A 23,167-nucleotide genomic window follows, 5' to 3' on the forward strand; every position below is an offset into this window, starting at 1 on the left:
TTTATTATTTTTAATTTATAGCCCCCTGCCCCCTGGGTAGGTTTCTGAACCTTAGCCATCATTTTTATCAAATTTACGATTAGCTTAGTATTTTTACAATTTAAACGTAGTAGGTAACCGTAACAGTCAGAAAGTGCCATACTTTGTATGGCATACTTAGTATGGCACGATAAACAAATATGGCGGTGAGCCTCTACTCGACTAGGTTTTGTTCGTACGTAATGTTTGAAAATATATCGACAAAAGCTTATCTATTTGAGTGAATATGTATAATACAGTATTACTACTAGGTTTTGTCCATGCATTTTCTTTGAAAACATCAAGGCAAAAAGCTAATCCACTTGAGTCAATTTTTTTACCGAGATAGAATAAGTATTGTCGAGTAATATGCATAAACAAAAGCTCATCTATTAGAGTCTGGCTCGTGACTCAAATGGTATAGCCTTTGTAAATACGCCACCGGGACGTCACCAATAAAAATTCTGCAGCGGCGGCATGGGTCACTAACGGCCGTTCCCAATATTCAATCTATCTCTGGTTTGACATACAACCGATCGCAGCTAACATTGAATTGACATAAAATATATGTCTCTAGTAGGGCAAAACCAGAGATAGATCAAATATTGGGAACAGCCGTAAACCAATATCGGTAGAAAATGATACCTATAACCTCTTTTATTTGAATTTTGGTGTAGAGCGGATTAGGTTTAACAGAATTCTAAGAGGACATTTATAGTACCACTGTCTACAGTACAGTACAGTACGGACAGACAGACGGACGGACGGACATCGAAGTCTTAGTAATAGGGTCCCATTTTTAACCTTTGGGTACGAAACCCTAAAATGAATACATTTTAATTAATTAATTCGCAATATATTACAATTATATTCTTTATAGCTCAATAATTATAATAAAATTAAAATTTCAAATAACCGACATACTCAAATATACTTCATAATATTCATAATAAGTATTACTTACTATATAGATATATACAATGTGTCCCGACACCGGTGTCCGATCCTTTAATGTCATGATCTATGGCATATTTTATCGACAAATTGGCTCTCCAATTTTTTCTCTCTCTTAGCCACTTCACAGTCATTTTAGTTTTTCCCAGGCTTTCACACTAATCTGACCAGTACCTTTCATGTAAAAATCCTATGAAGATAAAAAAGGTCTCATTTGATAGCTAAACTTGTGAACTACGCTTACACAGGCAATATGTTATAAATTTCGTGGATTTAAACATAAAAAAAAACAAAGTTTAAGAAAAAAATTGTGCATTTTTTAATTAATGGCTTTTTTGTGAAAAATCTAGCGCATTAAACTGGTTCTTTTTTGTTTTAAAAAGATAGAAGAGGTTTTAGTCTTACATAAATTCTTTATTTCAATGTTCTAAGTCAGATAGTTTAGAAGTTATAACGATTTTCCTATGAAGTATAGGTCAGATTAGTATGAAGTCAGAGATTTTTTTTTTTCAAAAGTTGGAGAAAACAAAATTGTACTCATGATTTATGGCATAATTAAGTGACAAATTGGCTTTCAATGATTTTTTTCTTAGATCATGACATTAAAGGATCGGACAGCGGTGTCGGGACACATTGTATATAGATAGAATATCATTGACTGTAGAACGCAATTACCCTCAACAAGCACGTTAATGTTTGAGAAAACACAAGTTTCCTCAAGTCTATTTTACTTACTAAAACACGAATTTAGATTAAGCAGAACATTATTGAAAATCCTGAATCCTTGAGGCGAAGTAATTTCTATTGTTTACAAGTTAAGAGTAAATGTCAGGTATTCGGATTAAACGTGTACTTACACATTTATCAAAGCATAATTATAGCGCTGTGTGAATCTTAAACAATCACAAGTTTATTAGGACAACAACATTATCATCGAATATTAAAAAAATCGAAGAAGTACTTAAAACAAATAAAAATTGTCTTATTTCTATACCGGTTCGGGAACGTATCCGGCAAGAAAAACTGGGCTTGCTTATTGCTATATTAAGAAGGTATATTTGGTACAAACTACCAAAGTACAATCAGATCGACAATTTCAACCAACTACTTGTATATAACTTGAATATTATTATCACTGGGCTCATAAAAGGATACTATTTTCTAGAGCAATATCCGGATTACAGATCGGATATAACTCTTTAAAATAATATTTAAAAAAATATAGTTCACAAATCACAAGATGTAGCCCTCAAGACCGACAAGGCCAGAAGTCGGTTATCGCACGGGAACGGTACATTTTATATACTTAAACTTATCCTAAGTACTGTTTCTCAAAGTATCTCAATACCAAATTTCATCTAAATCGGTTTAGCCGCTTAAAGCATAAAGAGGTAACGCACAAACTGTACAAACACACTTTCGCATACTTTATAATATGATAGTATGACAATAGGTTATTAAAAATCTACTTTACGTTTATTTTGCTGTGTTTCAAATCAAATTATTCCATTCTCATTTTTCTATATTCTATTTTATCGCTCCCCAATATCAGTCGCAATTCAGATATCTGTAGTGGACACTACACAATGTGGACGTGTGTGCGCCAGCTGCCGATGATATTTGCCACTTGTCAGCAAGTTACATTGATATAGAAATTGCTATTTGCAATATGCTGGAAATTGCTATTTGCAATTCGTAGAGCCTACGAGCTACGCAGCTACGCGCTACGTTGATTCGTAGCGCGTAGAGCTGCTACGAAGCGACCGTAGTGTTAGCCTAGAGAATATGCCTTTAATATTTTTTTAAGATATAATAAGATAACGCATCTAGGTAAGTAGTTTTATTATATCTGGATAAATATATATGATATAACTGTAAAAAAAAACTGGATTATCTTTCAGGGAAAACCAAAAACCCTGCAAATTGGGTGGCTAAAATTTCGTTACTTATGCTTTATTCCATGGAAGAAGTAATTATCAAGAGTTCCATTCTACATTATTTTTTATCTACGTAAGTCATTATTTTGACATTTCATAATACACATCTTTTGAAAAGATATTTTTTTATCTTAAAAATTTACGTAAAATATAGGAGTCCACATGTATTCAAGATGGTCATTCGTTTTATTACTAGCAGTGCTTTTACCTCAATCGCCGAGTCATGGCCATCAAGGCTGGTATCCTGTGATGGAGGATTACGCTGAACAGGACAGGGGAGGTAACACACTCTTCATTACAACATTTGACGTACAATCTCTAAGAAATCCGGGACGAGCGCGTGGCTCCGCACAACTATACGGTACTCTCTCCTCACAACACCCGTGCTATAATGTTATACTTTAGGTATGCTCCATACATTTTTGTATGGAGCATGGCATACCTAAAGTTATTTTCGTATACACCTATGAAACTTGCGTCAATCGTCAGAGAAAATAATTACAAACAATGAATCCTCATTGACAAAATGTCGTAAATGGTATACTTTTTGAAATAAGTATTTCAGATTGTAAATCTAAAATGGTATTTTAACATTTTCAAACTGAAATAACTCAGAAAGTATATCATTTACTACATTTTGTCAAAAAATATTTATTATTTGTAAACATGTTCTCTATCGATTGGCGTATGTTTCATAGGTGTACACGAAAATACGAGATTTTATATTATGTACTTGTAAGTTTGGGTATGCCAATAAGGTTCCTTGTTCTTTAAAAGTGTGTCTTTCAGTGTGTCTGTAACCTTTTATACTAAATTTTGAAGATGTGTAGATACTCTAGTTGTTGTGAAGTTCCTGGAAAGGTCATATAGGACAGTTATTATAAATTATATTTAATGTACTGTAACTTCTTGGTGTTTTTTTTTTTATGAAATAAGGGGGCAAACGAGCAAACGGAAAGCAACTTCCGTCGCCCATGGACACTCGCAGCATCAGAAGAGCTGCAAGTGCGTTGCCGGCCTTTTAAGAGGGAATAGGGTAATAGGGGAGGGTAAGGAAGGGAAGGGAAGGGAATAGTTGAGGGTAGGGAAGGGGTTAGGGGATTGGGCCTCCGGTAAACTCACTCACTCGGCGAAACACAGCGCAAGCGCTTTTTCACGCCGGTTTTCTGTGAGAACGTGGTATTTATCCGGTCGAGCCGGCCTATTCGTGCCGAAGCATGGCTCTCCCACGTTTCATGCACTTATTCCACTTTTATTAATGAATTTTATGACCTGCACTACACCTGATGATAATTTTATCGAAACCGGTCGTGTGAAACATAAAATAAATTATTAAAAGTGGAATAAGTGCATGAAAAGTGTATATTATTACTGTGAATATAAAGATTGATTAAATAAATAGCGCAATTTTACCTACATTGAAAAATAAAGAATTTTCGACCCAAGAATTATTTCATACTTTCTTAAAAATGTTATAGTTTTTACTAGTAGTTGGTTTTGATTTGATTGCTCATAATTAATTTACAACTACTCAATGAGCCTGTAAAAATGTAATTTATAATTTTCATCTTACATTTATATACAGATTATGGTAACTTGTATCCGTGTCTTACCCGACCCGGGTTTTAGAATGCTAATTCTGTAAACCTAAGATAAGTTCTTGTACCCGGGTAAGATATCGACGAAACGTGTCGACCGCCAATTCGGTTCAAATGGATTTTGGGCTTATTATTTCGGGGCTTATCCCTTCAGTAAGTGCCAAAATCTTTGCAAAAATGTAGGGTACGTGGTTTGCAAAAAAAAAATGGCACCCGGCCTACCCCCTTTGTACAAATAATGTAATAACCTTACATCTAATCCATATTTTATGTTTGTGTGAAAAATATTATAATATATGTTAAATTTTCTATCTATCAAGCCATCATAATATAGTATTTAGTCAGATGTGATATTTGTCTCATCACTGTAAACTTTGAAATCTATGTTTCTAACTATTTCGCAACAAATATATTAATACATTATTATAATCTCAATAACACAGAGCTATACAAACTGTTTATGTAAACAATTCTTTGAAATAACTTAACTTGTTATCAATAAACAGATAAGAGATAAGAGTAATAAAAACCGGTTTTGGTATTATACACAAGCAAACTTCGTCCTTAGTGCAATACAAATAAAGTTCAAAATGGCCGCGGCCGGCAAAAAGCCGTTATAAATAGGTAATTTTTATCTTGATTATTTTACTAAAACGATACTATTATATACTATTACTAAGGATCTAAATCGTTTTGTACACGATAATATACGCTTTTAACGTCAATTATTTACAAAAATATTAAACAAATCGCGTTCAAATCACATAAATAACAACCAAATTTTCTCGTGTAAACTAGAAGTTATTACGATGTAAGTATTTCTTTCAAATGATTATCTAAAACTATTTATAAATTATAATTAATAAATTAAACTATTTTACTACTTACATTCGTTAAATCCATCAATAATATCAAACAAACAACACAACATGGCAGAACACACACGAAAAATTCACGATTTTCAAATGACTGACAAATATTCGTCGACCACAGATTGTATAATATTTTGCATTCAGAATGTGGCAAATTTATCGTAGATCATAACTAACCAAACTTCTTCATACAAAAGTAGTCTCTAAGTCAACGAAATACGTAATTCAATCGAACGAAAGAGCGCGGCCACATCCGGCCGCTTGGGTGTAGACGGAATGGCTGCAGTATAATCTGTGGCGGCCGGATCCGGCCGCTTGGGGATTAAAAGGTTATTGCGGCTAAGTCCAAAATGTTAAGTAGAAATGTAGCCCAAGTTAGTAAAATAGAATTATTGCTCTTTACGTGTTTTATAATTGAGTTTTTAGTAGAAGCTAGACGAAATATTTACTAACTATAGAAAACACAAAAACCTTATATCCATAGCCGAACATATTATAGGACCTCCACTTTTTTGGAAGTCAGTCAAAAATAAAACAAAATCAAACTGGTCATTTTCGTTTAAATCTACCCATGAACGACGTCGAATAGGTATGCAAAATGTAAATAGCAGTCTCAATCATGGTAACTATCGTGGTTACCGTTTATGGGCGATCCTAAAGAGGACCCTTAAGGCTTCAGTCTCAAAATCAGCGGGCAGCGGAGCGGGAGCGGCGGCGGCGCGTTATACTGTATAGATTCATAATACGGACAGGTCTCGGCGCGGCGAGCGATACGCGGCGTAGGTACTAGACAGTTTATCCATAATGTAAGCCGCCGCTCCCGCCCCGCTGCCCGCTGATTTCGAGACTGAAGCCTAAGATTACACAACGTTTCGAAGATACGCGTCAAGCTTCGGAGACGTGTTTCTGAATATTTTCCTCATGTAATAGACTCAGGAGTCACAATATTATGACTCGATACTGTAGATAAGACGGTTTATGTGCACTGTGCTCAATATTCATTTATTCAAGTTACATCTTTTGTTATTGTTTGTCTCACTTTTGCTGATTGTAATGTATTGATATTGGTATCGTGGAGATCGGGACCTCTTGGCATTACGATTATATTGAGTCATGCTTATTTTTTTGGTCATTTCATTGTGTACAAACTGTGTTTGACGCACAGACATAGATCAAGATAGATACCGCATGTCGGGCCCTTTGTATGAAAACGAGCGTTTCACTTTTTTCCTACCACTGTGACGTACCGATGATAATAAACGTGTCCATTATCTAGTCCAATGTTTCTATTTGAATTTCTACAGCTCAATACGGCACTTTTAGGCATTTAGGCATTTATTAAATTCCGATTGACATCCGATTCCGATAGCAGACTCAAGAACAGACTTTCGAAAGACGAGCATTGCTCGTCGTTTGGGAGCGCGATATGGCACGCGAAGTACATACACATGCGGTATCTATCTTGATTTATGTCTGTGGTTTGACGTATGTGTCGGTTTCGTAGACACCTTAACAACTTTTGTAAACACCTGCACAGTTTTAGTAGACTCCTCGGGTTTCATAGACACCTACCTACTCAGTTTTCGTAGAGATATACATTACAGTTTTCGTAGACCCCTCTACGATTTTCGTAGACACGGTCTACACATGTTTATGTAGACATCTGTACAGATTTCGTAGACACCTACACCATCACCACCACGGATAGGATGAATGGGGAAATTGCATGCTGCATGTTGCACTAACTCGTTCATGCATGTTTCAGAGATCGTATGCGACCGGCCGGTGTGCGTGGCTCCATGCCCGGGTGCGGCTCCGCCCCCCTACTGCCCGGCTAACACCACCCGGTGTTCATCCGGGTGTGCCTGCATGCTGCAGTGCCGACGCCCGGTCTACGTCTGCTTCATGACGAAATTCTGCACATCGCGACGGAGGTACCTCACTAGGACTACAACGCCTATGCAACTAGTCAACTTTACGTAATTTTCATTACATATTTTTTAATGAAACTGAGATTTTCTGGCGTTATTTTATGAGGACGGTAAATTTATATGCATAAAAACTATAATATATATTGTCTCGAATGAATCTTAATAAAATATAAAAACTTTACTGTTTTCTTTCTTCTAAATACCTATGGTGAAATTAAAACAATCTTCTTCTGTAAACTGCATCTTTCTCTCTCCATTATTTTGATGTTCTCGAGATGAGATAAATCTAATAATTTATGTGATGCAGCGGTCTATCTTCAGATGCACTTTTATATCCGCCATAAAGTATTATATTTTTAATTTTATGCGGCTCTGTACTACCATACTGGAATTAATATTAATACGTCTCGTTTTAATATTATGCTTCTATCGTGATGCTTTTATCCAATAAGTCTTATTGGCTTTAAAAAGTTATTAATTTACTAGCCAATGCAACGTTTGTCCTGTTTTCTAAGAGACTCATGATAGACAAATACAATATATACATACGTCATACATATTAGTAATAAAGTCTATAGATACAATTTGCAGTGTGGTTCTTTTTACTATGATATGATATAAGTAGATAAGAATTTTATGAAAAATATCCCATTTTCCCTTTATAATTATTAAGGTAATGTGTATTAGAAAATCTACAGAAAATATACGAATCTATAATGAAAAAACCGTTTCTTCTGATTCGTTTCACTCTTAACATAGAGAGTGTAGGTAGTCACAAATTTCCTCATCTAGAAAGCGAAGGGCGTGTAATAAATCTACGTAAACTTTCGTCAGGTAATATACTCGTATTTGTCGTGGAGAAAATCCGTGTAAACCTAAATTGCGGAAAGACTCTTTGAAAGGTAAGCTTCAGCTAAATTGAATCCTGAAAAAGTTTGAGTTGGTAACAAAAGTTTATTCGAGCGTATGAGTTTCTCGTTCCAGTTATGAAATACTCAAAATATAGATTAGTTTAACTCGTGTAAAGAGCCGTGCCATTGACGGTTGAACTGTAAACATAAATTTAAATCAATTAATGTTTTGTTCATTTTCCTTTTTCATTGGGAACTTTTCAGTCTAAGACGCGTTTAAATAAAATAAAAATACATAAAGGATGGAAGGAAAGAAAGGAGGAAACTTAGTGAAAATATTTAGGCTGTTGTTGATTGACTCCTATGTTCCTACGGGAAAACCACCGACATCATACTAATAACATGCCCACTGCCCATACGAAATTAAAAGAAATAACTGTTTTAGTACTGATACTTTTACAGTGATCACTACAGGGGACTTATACACACCCTAAAGTATTATTACTTTGTTCAGTCACACCCTGTATATAGATGTGTCGTATATTTACTCACCCTGGGAGCTAATCCTGTGGACATTTGTATTAGTGCCGGCTCACTGCGGACCACTTTCAGCCTCGCCACCCCTGAGTCCAACCACTTGTGAAGCTGAATATTAAAAATACATTATATTTTCATCGTCGCTATAATCCCGATGAACATCGAAGAACGGATGGACAACGCAAAAATATTATATTGTAATGTAGAATTTGTTGAACTTGGTTCGCGAGTTATTACCTCGCTACGAACTTTCGTAGCTTGCTCTTGCCTTTATGAATTACATTATAATATGGCCGTAGATTTTCCATTTGTCTGACCGAAACTTTGTTCGCTTCGGAGCTCGAATTATGAGAAATGTTTGATACAGTTAGAAATCGCCGCACCCTAGTTTTCTGATTCTTCAGAGCTCGCGTGCGGTGCAATAGATAGCCCACATATTTTATTATTTGGGCAGCTGCAGCTGATCTAAATGTAGAAAATAAAGCCTACTAGCTTAGTGGAAGTAGTCTGGGTTGTTTTAAAACAACGTTTCTTCTTCTTTCTTTAAAATAAACAGTAATAGATAGATGGAACAAGTGCTCTATGAGTATTATAATATATCAAGTGAAGTCAGTTCCTTACCGAACCTCATAAACCAGCTGGAAACCAATTTTCATAAATATGTAAATGCAAATCGGAAAGTCTTACATATGTTCTCCTAAAATTAATACTCTGATGAACGAGGGGAAAATATTTGAAAATTGTGAATATTTTCCAGCAAATAGAAGGAGCTCGCTTCAATAAACACATTAAGAGTGTTTTTCCTCTCCGTATTTTATTAAATTCAAATCCTTTTTAATAAACAGCCCTTAAAAATAAAGTAAGAATATTTTTCTTGTTTTATTATTGATTAACTTTTAATAGGTTTCTTTGTGCATGCTTCTTGGAATTCATGTCGAAAAAGGAAAAGTTTTTCATTTACTGTAATTCCTTTATTTAAAAGCGTATTAGAAGTGTTTCAAATAAAGCAGGCATGTATTTTTTTTTCGAAAAAGGATACGGCATTTAAACTAAATTTTATTGCAAAAAGCACGGAAATAGTGTTTTGAAAATGTAAATAATATGTAGCGTAATTGCTACAATCATTGATTCATATTGCTGCAGTTTTAGTTCGTCAAATAGCTTTTCCAATGCATCCAACACAACAAAAAAAATTTAATTCAAATAGTATTTCCTTAATCCTTATATCTTGGCACCTTTGGAATATCCTCTTTCTAACAAAGTTATTACTTATTTCGTATTAATATGAGGGATAGAGTCCAGTAGATGTGCAGGGTCAATATTAGCCACAAACAATACATACGTATTATTATTATCTCAATTTTTCGGGACATAAGAAAATTAATAACAGTATTGCTCTAGCTTATGACAATTTATTTACAGTGTTATGTATACAGGTTATGTATAAGGGCTACTTAAGTATGTACACTCAACATCAGGTTGGCTGGTCGGGCATGTCTTTGTCTTTACTGAGAGGGCTGCCCTCCGGGCCCTCGCCGCTGCCGCTGTTGAGGGCTATAGATGTTAGAGGGACCTGGAACAAATATTACTATTAGTAAGTTCAAGTATTCACTAGTTCACAAAATTTCATACGAAATTTTAAGTAGGTAAATTATAAAATATCATACAAAATAATGTTCACTTTGAATACGAAGTTTTGAGCATTTAATAAGAAGTGATTTGGATTATAAATCTGAATGGTCATTACCACGTTGTTCCCTGTTAAATATCTACACCATGATTATGAAGCTGTCTATATTACGCACAAATGTAGGGTTGCCAATTGCCACCCGTACTTTATTATAAAGTATTGTACGTTATTTCAGGCAAAAATACTTTATTTCAAACTAGATAACCCGATAAACCTCGTATCACCTATCTCTCGAGTCTTAAAGAAACTAACAAAGTACAGAATTCATTTTTATTTATACAGATAATTTTATAAATTGTATTTCATTTTATACTGTGTACTGTTTTTTTCTCACTTAAAATAGCCAGTGTACTTTATTTGCAAAAAATATAGGTGGCAACCCTACGCACAATCGCCGTCAATCAAGAACATTCATAGACATTATGCTCTACACGCTTGTAATATTTTGAATTGGTATATCATGGCTTACTAATTATAGGCCGCATTACATAATAACCGAGGTAGCCACTAAAATTCCTGGCTTAATCCTATTAAATTGGCGCTTGAATTTTGTCAAATAAATGTGAAGTGATGTCGGTTGGAAATTGAATTAGGTATTCGAAGGGTACTCGCACAAACACGTACAAATACGAGTACGAATATGAAACAATTTACCTACGAGGCCGTCTTCTCCGAAGCTGACGAATAAGGCAAATACTTCGTACGATTTTCAATAAATAAGAAAGATCATTTTGTAATAGTTTAAAGTCTACGAGTCTAAAATGTTACTGTACGTATAATAATTTTGTACGCCAGCGTAGACAATAGTAATTAGTTAATTAGCTACTAATTATGTACCTCATAGTTCTATAGTGAGTATAAGTAGTAACTTCATATAAATAAGCGGAAAATTATTATTTTGATCCATTTTATAGAATATTGTAAAACGAATTCTACATAATATTACGTAAGTAGATCGTATAATATGCCTATAAGTCACAACACCCACAAAAATTGATAAAGACAAGGTATTCTACTATTAATTTATTTACAACTATGTAATTAGTATAGGTACGAGTATATGACAATATCTTTCCACTCTGAACGCAACAAATTTGCTCTATGACAATGTTTTAGGTCTCTGTCCTCTGAGACACAAAAAGAATCGCTAAAATAGTAAACACATGTCTTATTTTAGTTTGATTAAACTAAATCTATTTCCACCTTCAATCCTAGTATTTCCTACATCATCAAGTCAAACGTACACACTTGACTAGGCGGGATTAAATTTTCTCATACTTGTAACTTGAGATCGCCTCATTTAATTACGAGTGTTCACTCCATCACGTCGTAATTGTCTGGCGAGTACTATTATATACTTCATTAATTTAAAGATTTCATCTACATTTATGTTGATATAGGGACTCCTTATAATAAATACCTTAAAAGGTTAAAGGGGATCAAAATAAATATTGATTTCAAAATTTGTTGAATGTTAAAGAAGAAATTAAAAAAGTAACAGAGAGCATAATATATTATATAAAGTAGCGGAAGGTAAGCGGAAATCTATATGCAACCGTGAACCCCGCTCGGGAAAATAAAATGGTTTTACATTCATATTTTAGTTCAGTTACTTCCAAAGTGGTCTAGATCGGTAGAAGGAAGACCCCCAGGAATCTACGGCCGAGATTCACTACTTAGGTCAATGTTGGGTGTGACAATAAGGCTGTTTACACACGGCGCCGCAGCGGCATGTAAACACCCTAAGAGGTCGAAAATAATTAGCGGGGGTGGATAAACATATTAATTTGTTTTATTGCAGTAAAGAACTAAAATGTCGGCTTGACTTGTATCAATTACCAGTCTATAATATTTTTCGCAATTTCAGGAAATTGGATTTTGTTCTATCATGAATGGTACTTGGTTTTCGATGTAAAATATAGGTCTACCAGAATCTGATGGCAAAAAGTGAGAAAATAAATTGACTCTAGCAATACCGGGGTAAATGGAATAAAATATTTTGATCCTTTGAAACATGTTAAACATGCAAATATAAAAAAATATCCAATGATCAAGATATTTTTTGAAAATCTGCTGTCAAAAATTGCCACCAGATTCTGGTAGACCTTAATAAGAATGCTTGGCTGTGTTATTTCGCTTATGTAGTGCGTTATGTTAAAAACTATTGTGTTTACTTTCCTGGGACTTAAAGTATAATTGATTGTTAACAAACAAAAAGTGTTACAAAAAGTGTTTTACTTTCCTAAATAAATCATAATTATTTTTACTTCTCTTTTCAAAAATCTTTCATACACAATACAACATGCTACAGCATCCTAATCCGGGAGATATAACAAATAATATTAGATACATTTTCCCCGTCAGCCTTCCTCGAAGAGCGTAATCCTGAGATAGTGAGAAGAATATCTCTTTATAACGGATCTTATAAATCTCTCTTATTATCTCGTGATCACGTACCGCAGGTAGTAATAAACTTGTTCTTACCAAATAAACTTACATGCTTTACAAAAATATTATACGTAAAAACCAAAACTGATTTCGATTTATAGTTGGGTAAAAATATTTTGTTAAAGAAGATGTAACAATCTTTTCATATTTGCATCATTTTTTTTTTGATGAGAAGGGAAGGAAATAGGGGAGCATAGGGAAGGGAATTGGGCCTCCGGTAAACTCACTCACTCGGCGAAGCACAGCGCAAGCGCTGTTTCACGTCGGTTTTCTGTGAGAACGTGGTATTTCTCCGGTCAAGCCGGCCCATTCGTGCCGAAGCAAGCGTGCGTCTCCCACGTATAAAATTTTATTTTATATATTTGCTGAAGAAATATATAATTATATATTTCTTCAGCAAATCTAAAATGCCTGGCGAAAATTAATTCCCTATAAACCATCTGTCGAGGGCAGATAGCATTGATAAGGATTTATGCATAGCATCTGACTGTTTGACCCGCTGCATCACATCAATAAATCAGAGTGTGAGCGCAGCTTTATAAGAACTGTAACATCTGAACAGTGGTTCTCAAACATTTTTTTCTAAATAGACCACTTTTAAAACTTTGCTAGATCCCAATTGCACCTGCAGTTAGTTTTCTACCAAATACTTAAAAAATAGAGAAGAAAATTCATCTATGAGCTTCTAAAAATATTATAGACTGGTAATTGATACAAGTCAAGCCGACATTTTAGTTCTTTACTGCAATAAAACAAATTAATATGTTTATCCACCCCCGCTAATTATTTTCGACCTCTTAGGGTGTTTACATGCCGCTGCGGCGCCGTGTGTAAACAGCCTTATTGTCACACCCAACATTGACCTAAGTAGTGAATCTCGGCCGTAGATTCCTGGGGGTCTTCCTTCTACCGATCTAGACCACTTTGGAAGTAACTGAACTAAAATATGAATGTAAAACCATTTTATTTTCCCGAGCGGGGTTCACGGTTGCATATAGATTTCCGCTTACCTTCCGCTACTTTATATAATATATTATGCTCTCTGTTACTTTTTTAATTTCTTCTTTAACATACTCGTACATTCGAAGCCAATTGTATTTGTAACACTTTGTACTGAAAGGCTTTTCGATACAATTTTTAAAAGTTAGGGCACTTTGTAAATATTTTTTTGCGTAGATTCGAAAATGCTAAGTATGTTTCCGTCTCTCAACACTTGCATTTTCGGCTTCAAAAAAGTGTATATTTTGCGGACCAGTGAAACTTTGTGGAAAGTCAAGTATTTAATCAAAATGCATATTCTGGACCACGCCACGGCGATATTTCCGTAAAAAACCTCGTGCTCTACCTAATAAAAAAACAGTTCTACCAAACAAAGAAGTTTTTTCCTCACCATAGACACAGCGGTGATCTGCGCGTCGGACGGTCTTGGGGGGGAGTAGGCGGAGTCGAACCGCAGGTCCAGCTGCAGCAGGAACAAGATGGCCGCCAGCGTCGTCAGTGACACCGCCAGCTGCGCGCCCGCCACGCCCACGCACGTCGTGCTGCCGCAACTGCAATGACGTCACTTAGTTACAGAAATATGGCGTCATCAAGATGCCCAGCCTGCCCAGCATACGCCAACGAGATATCTCACTCTGCATATTTTCTCGATGTTTGATGGTTTGTCTCTTCATCTCTATTGACCCTAGCATGACAAACATTTTTCTCGCGTAGATCTATCATCGAAATAACACATTTTTATAGAGTTTTGTCGAGATAATGTCGAGATTTTGACATTATGAGACGAGTAGTTTTTAATTATCTCGAGAGTGAGATATCTTGTGCTGCCGCAACGGCAATGACGTCACTGAGTTACAGATAATATGACGTCGTTAAGTGACAGAAACGTGACATCATCAAGATGCCAGTACCCGCACGTCGTGCGGCCGCACCCCGTATCTGGAATATTATGACGTTACTGAGTTAAAGAACAGTGACATTCATCACAATGACCATGCGGCAGCACAACGTGTTTGCACTAGTAGAGTAAGAGCTTGCGACGGCCAGACTTTCCTCATTTTAGAAAAAATTCCGGCACTGGAAGACGAGATTCCTCCACTTACCGCGAAGAATAATATAGGCCATGAAATTGAGTTTTACTCTTTCTCGAAAATCTGGTAGACCTTCAGAACTGTTTACCTCCTAAAGTATCCGCGACCGAAACTCTATAGTTGCTGGTCGTTCTTACCTCTTAAAGGACACAAACAGGTAAACTTTTCTAAAATAAGGAAGGTCTGGCCATCGCACGCTCTTACTCTACTAGTGCAAACACGTTGTGCTGCCGCATTTCCAACGAGTGACAGAACAGTGACATCGTCCAGAGGACAAGTACACGAACGACGCTTCAGAGGATGATGATGACTGAAATGGTTACCAGATGAGCAGTAAGACTAGAAAAAACCAGCAGGGCGATTCACGATTCCCGTTCGACACGTATTCGGAAACTTTACCGTGCGATATTATGGGCCAATTTTGAGCGCGGCGAGCGTTTATTGGATGTCGCGCGATGAAGTTTCCGAATCCGAGTCGAATTCGGAATTGTGAATCAGGGTTGTTACAAAAATATGACATTCAAATATTATTATCTTGAAAGTACCGTCTGCCTTCAGCTTTCTCTACCAAAAGGATGCAGGCTATTCTTAGAGCAAATTACATTCGGAATAGAGATTTTTTGAGCAGCCCTTGAAGATATATTAAGAGTCGTGAGAACATTAAAACTCTATTTCTTTTATTTAGCTTATTTCACTAGTTACACGACATAGAGAATTAGGGGACACAAAATTGTTACTATGTTTGGCTGTGGCGTTAATAACAAATTAACTCCGACAAAGTTTCCGCTTGGCGCGGTCTCAGCCAGCTGTGGGGTTAATATAAATACGGACTAGTTCAATACTAGCTACTAATTGATTGGGACAGAACTAACAATATTGAATAGCGATTGAATATTGAATTCCATTCAAAATCACTAATGGATATTCATTATTTTTGAATTGAATATATTATGTTTCAATGGCTAGATTATTAGGGACGGGTTAAACAAAAAATTAGATTTAGGAATTAGTTGTAGCGTGAACTAAACTTAAAAATACCTAATTTAGGAAATACTTGGATTAAGCTTTTTTTTTTTAATGAAATAAGGGGCAAACGAGCAAACGGGTCACCTGATGGAAAGCAACTTCCGTCGCCCATGGACAGTCGCAGCATCAGAAAAGCTGCAGGTGCGTTGCCGGCCTTTTAAGAGGGAATAGGGTAATAGGGGAGGGTAGGGAAGGGAATAGGGTAAGGGATTGGGCCTCCGGTAAACTCACTCACTCGACGAAACACAGCGCAAGCGCTGTTTCACGCCGGTTTTCTGTGAGAACGTGGTATTTCTCCGGTCGATCCGGCCCATTCGTGCCAAAGCATGGCTCTCCCACGTTGAATTTAAAGTCAAATAGAATAATTTTAATATTCTTCTTATTTCCATTAAAAAGAAGGGGGGATATTTTAACACAGGCGCCAGATATTTTAACGTAGTTTGCGCACATGAGTCTGATGTAACACTCCAGAAATTACGTTGATTAAAATATTTGGGCCAAGGAATTGTTAAATGAAAATATTTTGCGAATTCGTGCAATCTAAACTCTTGCAGGATCTGAGTCACGGAGCACAAAACCGTAAATAGCTTTTAGCTACGGCTGAAATTAGAAACAATAGTTATAATACAATGCTTGCAGCTAATCGCTACTTTGTGGCTTGAGCTATAACTTTGCGTGAATGTAGAAGCCAAATAAATTAAGAGCAAGTTTAAGCAATTTGTTTGTCGCTCTCTAAAAAGAAGATCCCAATTTTAAGCATTTACTCATTATATTACGACACGAAAAGCATGGCTTTACTACAGACAATATTAATATGCCCCTACCAAAATCCAACTTGAGATACTGGTTTGTAAGACAATGTGCTCTCACACTAAGAATCATCATCAGAATTTTTTATCAAAACCACCCAGGAATTTCAGCGCGTACAATGTCTGAAAAAGCTTCTATCAATATATGAAACTTACCCGATATTCAGTAGAGATCTAACGCAGAAGGCCAACATAGCTATGTGCGCTGATATCGCCGTCGTCCAAAGCAGTGTCAGGGGCAGGGCGGCGCAGGGCGACGGGCCCAGAGCCCGCCAGGGGGCGCCCCAGGGCCGCGGCGCCCTCGCCCGCGCCGACCGCCAGCCGCCGAAGCCGCGACTGAAGTAGACTGATGTAGCTGGAGAAGACATTGTTGATGAGTACATTAATAATGGTAATACTTCCATACTTCCATACTAATATTTGTGAAAGTGTGCCTGTCTGTCTGTTACTGCTTCACGCCCAAACCGCTGGACCGATTTTGCTGAAATTTGGTATGGAGATACTTTGAGTCCCGGGAAAGGACATAGGATACTTTTTATTCCGAAAAAATGTACGGTTCCCGCACGATAAACGACTATTGGCGCAACGGAGTTGCGGGCGTTATCTAGTGGTACTATAAAAACAATTATATTGTTCATCATGATAGAGAACGGCCCTTTGCGCATCTTATACTTAATCTAAGGAAAATTTTCCGTCGTCAATATTCATCCAGGTTATTGACTCTACCTTACAATAAGTAGTTACTACAGTTTCAAAAAAAGTGATGGTGTTCTACTAACAAATTTAATTAAATTCTTTGAATTAGTTCTTGCGATCTTGCGAGTTTCTTACGCCGGTTCTTCTCGCCGGGTTAGTTCCCGAACTGGTGGTAGGCACCAGTGTAGACCCGACGTTCAGAGAATATTTGAAAAAAATTTATTCTGAATAAAAAAATTGAGTTTGAGTTTTTGAGTTTGAGTTTAGTTAGGACAAGTTTTTGCTCACGCCTAAACTGTGGAAAAAAGTAGTCCTATGACCTGTAAATAGTGCTTTAATGATATCTTGATAGATTTAGATCATGGGTTCCCAAACTTATTTCGCGACTGCCCACTTTGGGAAAAAAATATGTTTTAACGCCCCCATTGTTTCAGTTAAAAATGCATCCAGATGAAATGAAATTACAAATCACCCCCAAGCCTCTACACCAACGCCCCCATATTGTTTCTGGGTCCCACGCCTTTAGAACTTTAGCGCCCACAACGGGACGTTATCGCCCACTTTGGGAAAGGCTGATTTAGATGAAAAAAATTAGTATAGAGATAATTTGAGTATCGAGAAAGGACTCATGAATCATGATTGAGCTTCTATTCTTAACAGCTAGTCTTATCTTTTTATATGTATATAAAATTCTCGTGTCACAATGTTAGTTACCGTACTCCACCACCTGGTGCCAGTGTAACACCTACACACTACAGGGTTAATAAAATTCGTTGACCAGATGACAATTAACTATATTAAAAAAATACAAATTAAAACATGCCCGGTAGGTGAGACACAAAATTTATAAGGTCGTGGTAAAGTGCCTACTCGACTGTCACTTATGGCCCGTAGGGCTGCTCTCCTGGAATATTCGGATGAAGCTGGGACGCTGGAGGTACTGTTCTTCCTCACAGCCGCAGCGTTGAATTGAAGTTGACCAGGAAGGAGGGTGCGACGGCCGACGCAGTCAAATAAATTCGGAGCAGTGATAAATGCATATTCAGTGGGTCTGAGAATTGGCTACTGGGTACTTTTTATATTGATAAGTGCATTTGTTGAATAATTAATAGTAAATTATTACAACTCGAGACTGACGGCGACCATTGTTTGTGCGACGGGATAGCGATGGACGTTGCCATTGTGACATACTTTAGTCACTTCAATAAAATAATACGTACATATTATATGGCAAAGAACAGCAAAGAAACGTTTGCCGGGACAGCTAGTTAAGATATGATAGTGCCTAGAAACAAAGTTTGGCAATTGTTTATACAAAGTTACATTAGATATTAAACAAAAATATTGGTCTTATTGGATTTACTTTACCAATAAGGAAAACTATTGCTCGGTAGCGGGGACTGTCAGAGAAGTTACGAACAACAGAACTTCGTTCAACTTTTAATGAGTTTAAGGATTTACCTATTCATAAAACGATAATAAGCCTTCACTTAAATTCCAGTTATGTTACATACGAAATCTACTTATAATAATATAGGTATGAGTATTATGCGACTAAAATATAATTAAAATAACGGTTTGTAAAATCTTTAGAGATTTATTTACATAGTATGGCTGCTGAGAGAAAGAGATCTTCATGTAAATATTTGTTTGCGTAAAATATAATTAACCTTACATTGCGCTCTGGACATTTAAAAGGTCAGTGACCTCAAAGCTAACGATTTCAAAGTAGAGAACTAACATTTTGAGATCAATATTTTGCTAATTTTATAAAACATTTTAATGTAATGAAGTACAGAATAAAGCTTAGTCAGAATTAAAATATGTAAAATAAAAATAAAAAAGTAACCTATTGTCCTTTCCCGGGATAATAAGTATCACCCACGGGCGTAGCTAGGTTTTAGTACTACTATCACCATATCAAAATTCGGCAAAATCGGTTCAGTGGCTTAAGCGTGAAGTGGTGACAGACAGACAGACAGACTGACAGATACGCTTTCTTACGCTTATTGGTATAAGGCAACATGTAGTTCAAAGTTCTGAAAACATTTGATTCTTTATTCAGAAATAAAACAATTTTTATTTTATTAGTTCAAGTATATACATATATTGGTATGGAATTGGTTGAAACGGTAAGAACATTGAAAATATGGGCTTGAATTTAGCACTAAGTTAGTTTATAGCCTAGATTATGATAATATAGGCAACCCTTTATGCCGAGAAAATGTATGGCTCGCTTGGGAATGACAGATATCCCTTTTAGGCGAATTGAGTCGCGAGCTCCAACTGGCAACTAGCAAAATCAAAAAATATTTCTATTCTTTTTATATTTAAATATTTCATATCCCGTGTTTAATGTATTGCAATGTATTAGGAGAAGATCTCACGTGTCACCTATAGTTACATATAAAGTTGTAAACATTAAAATATAACTAGCTGTCCCGGCAAACGTTTCTTTGCCATATAAAGTATTTCGCCCGTATTATTTTATTGAAGACTCCAAATAAGTATGCCTGTGGCAACGTCCATCGCTATCCCGTCGCACAAGCAATAGTCGCCGTCAGTCTCGAGTTGTAATAATTTACTATTATTTATTCAACAAATGCACTTATCAATATAAAAAGTACCCAGTAGCCGATTCTCAGACCCACTGAATATGCATATAAAATTTGGTTAAAATCAGTAAAGCCGTTTCGGAGGAGTACGCAATCTAACATTGTGACACGAGAATTTTATATTTTAGACTAGCTGTCCCGGTGAACTTCGTGTCACTTTAAAACCTTCCCTGGACTTCTACGAATATTTTAAGACTAAAATCAGCCCAATCCGTTCGGCTGTTTTCAAGTTTTAGCGCGACTAACACATTTGAAAATTCATTTTTATATATAAGATAACGATGAAAGTGTTTTATTATTATTATTTATTAGCTTTTTGCCTTATCCCACGGTAACTTATGATGTTATTTTTTTGGGGATAAATTGGGTGAATGAATTGATGCGAAGCTTAAACATTCCTGGATTCATACCAGTGTAGGCACCATAGTTTATGTAGTTTTAGCGTAGAGAAGTAATTTAAGTAACATGCATCCCTTAGCCTTTATAGTATTAGTGTGAAGTAACAATAATGTTAGTGTGATGTGATAATGTGATTTAATTATTCACTCTCGAGCGAAGATGTTAGTACCGTTATAGTGCCTTGAGTAAGTTAGGTGTTTGATTGTTGAAGCACAATATTAGCCACTAGGCTCCATCTGTCTCAAGTCTGTACTCTTTTAGTTCATAAAATTAAAAAAAATACAATAAGTCAAACTTTGACTCTACATTAGCTACAGTTACACATGCTTATTTCAAGCACGCAGCATGCTTAGATCGAGCAAATGCTGATTACGAGCATGTGTGTCCATGCATTGCTCAATATAAGCATGCTTATTTCGAGCGTGCTCAAAAACGACAGGCTTGCGATTTTCGAGCATGCTACCTGCGGCGCGGGTGCCGGGTGGCGTAGTTTAGGTACGTGTTGACAGGTTTGTGGTAGTATCGATCAGTGTTTCTCTTGCAGCAGCAGCAAGCTAATAGAAGCAAATGTATCGAGTTCAAACAACGTGCTGGTTTTAAGCATGCTAATAAGCATGCTGGTTTTGAGCATGTGTAACTGTCCCTTAAATGTTTACCATCTGTTTACTTCTTTTGTTTTTTTGAATGGTCAGATACTATGTGAATAAAAAATTTACAGAGCTTTTTACTCAAACACATTGATATATAAACGCAAAGAAAAACTTTGTGAATATACTATTGTATTTTTCGTCGTATATTATTATCATTCGGAAGATATGCTCAAAATATTTTTAAGAAAATTACATATTTTGTTGCTCGTACTATGTTAATATTATTATGTACTAGCTGGTGCCCGCGACTTCGTCCGCGTCAGCATAGATCACGTCGCAAGTATTATTTTTCAAAAGTATTCAATGTACAGAATTGAGTTTCCTACGATTTTATTATATGTATAGATGACTTAGTTTGTTCCTAAAAAGGAGAAATAAGACGCAATACAAACGCCACCATTTCGTTGTAAGTAACAGATCCTTGGTGGTGGGGGGAGGGGGTTGGTTTGGGGGGGCTGCGCCCCAATTAAATGACACTCGAAAATCGCATGTTTATTGTAGTTTTTAATTTTGTTCTTAAAAAAAGGATGAAAATATCACTCCGTGACATCGTTTTGTTTAGAGGAAAATTTTAAGGAGGTTCGGTTTCGACCGGGACCGGGACCGGTGCCGAAGCTCGCTGCATATAAATCAAACGACACTCGAAATCTGTATAGATAAGAGAGATAAAAGCTCATAGCAAGGCAAGGAGTGGAGATAGATACAAAGTGTAAATCAGAAATTTGTGGAAAATTTGATGAGCTTTCATTATGTACGACACTTTTTTTCTCTGCAACGCACCGTTTTAGCGATATGAGCAAAAAACTAAAAATAATGAAACTTGAGCCCCTCCCCCCCACCATAGGTGATATCGTTATAATATATAGCCTATGTGTTGACACGACCTCTAAGTAATATCCGTGCAAAATTTGAAGGAAATCCATCCAGTACTTTCTGAGTTTATCCCGGACATACATACAGACAAATAGACACACAGACAAACAGACAAAAATTCTAAAAACTACATTTTTGGCTTCCATATCGATTGTAGATCACGTCGCAAGTATTATTTTTCAAAAATATTCAATGTACAGAATTGACTTTCCTACGATTTTATTATATGTATGTATAATAGCTGTTATACAAGTATTTTGCTATTCAGATTGTTTTAATTAGTACCTAATTTCTATTTGTATATCTTAATTTTATTAGTATTCATAAATTAATTATTGCCCTTGAAATATAGCTTTAGTAAATAGCTCTCGATATATCAAAATGGTCTTGTTAACAAGTTTATACTTCGAGAGCTACGGTACGATGGCCCTCTTATATGTATAATATAATACGTTAGTTTATAATGTTTTTCATGATTTAATATTTAAATATATTTGAAATTATTCTTAGCTTCAGAAGTAACAATAATTCGTATCATTTATCAAATCTGTCGCATTTCTTTTGCTAAATCTGTGAATGGTTTGCCAGTCCTGCCACCTGCTCAAAATTGATTACATTTCTCAGGAACTGAGACTTTTTGGACTTTCTATTTTAGTGTTTTCAAAAAAACGACACTACAAAAAGTACAACAGAAGAAATTTAAAATTTAAATAATATCATCTACGAATAATAAAAACTAAGGAATCGTAACTCCCATACTATTACCTTTCTAAATTTGGTTCCTTTTGATCTGTCATGTAACGTCAGCCTAGTACCGCTCAAGGTCACCTAAATATTGCAAATGTATTGAAATGTGTACCTAAGGTACACTTTTTTGACAAGTATTGTGGAGCATGTTTTTTGACGGAGTTACTTTTCCTTAGTTTTTATTATTCGTAGTAAATCATGTTTAAAATTTTCAACTTAGTTTTAATTTTCTCTTTCCAATTTTTATCTTCATCTCATCAAAGACCAATCGCCATTTTTAACCGACTTCCAAAAAGGAGGAGGTTATATGTTCGGCTGTGGAGATTTTTTTTTTCAATTAAATCTCTACTAGATTAAGACCGACAGACTCAGTAAAAACGACATTATTATTTTACGATGCCATTTGAAATGAATTTAATAGCTATT

The 23,167-nt window shown here is 35.9% G+C and overlaps 1 protein-coding gene across 1 annotated transcript in view; it reads right to left on the reverse strand.

Annotated features, from left to right (window-relative positions):
• Positions 1-10,094: 10,094 nt before the first annotated feature.
• The window catches only part of LOC121740604, a 34,968-nt gene continuing 21,895 nt past the window's right edge, over positions 10,095-23,167 (reverse strand). Inside the window, exons 4-6 of the mRNA XM_042133335.1 lie at positions 16,918-17,116; positions 14,227-14,386; positions 10,095-10,271 (exon numbers count right to left, since the gene is read on the reverse strand). Of these exons, the coding sequence (XP_041989269.1) occupies positions 10,173-10,271; positions 14,227-14,386; positions 16,918-17,116 (458 nt within the window). The 3' untranslated portion in view covers positions 10,095-10,172. The remainder of the gene's footprint in view (positions 10,272-14,226; positions 14,387-16,917; positions 17,117-23,167) is intronic.

The sequence above is a fragment of the Aricia agestis genome, chromosome 3 (assembly GCF_905147365.1).
Source record: "Aricia agestis chromosome 3, ilAriAges1.1, whole genome shotgun sequence".
In the NCBI taxonomy this organism is placed as follows: Eukaryota; Metazoa; Arthropoda; class Insecta; order Lepidoptera; family Lycaenidae; genus Aricia; species Aricia agestis.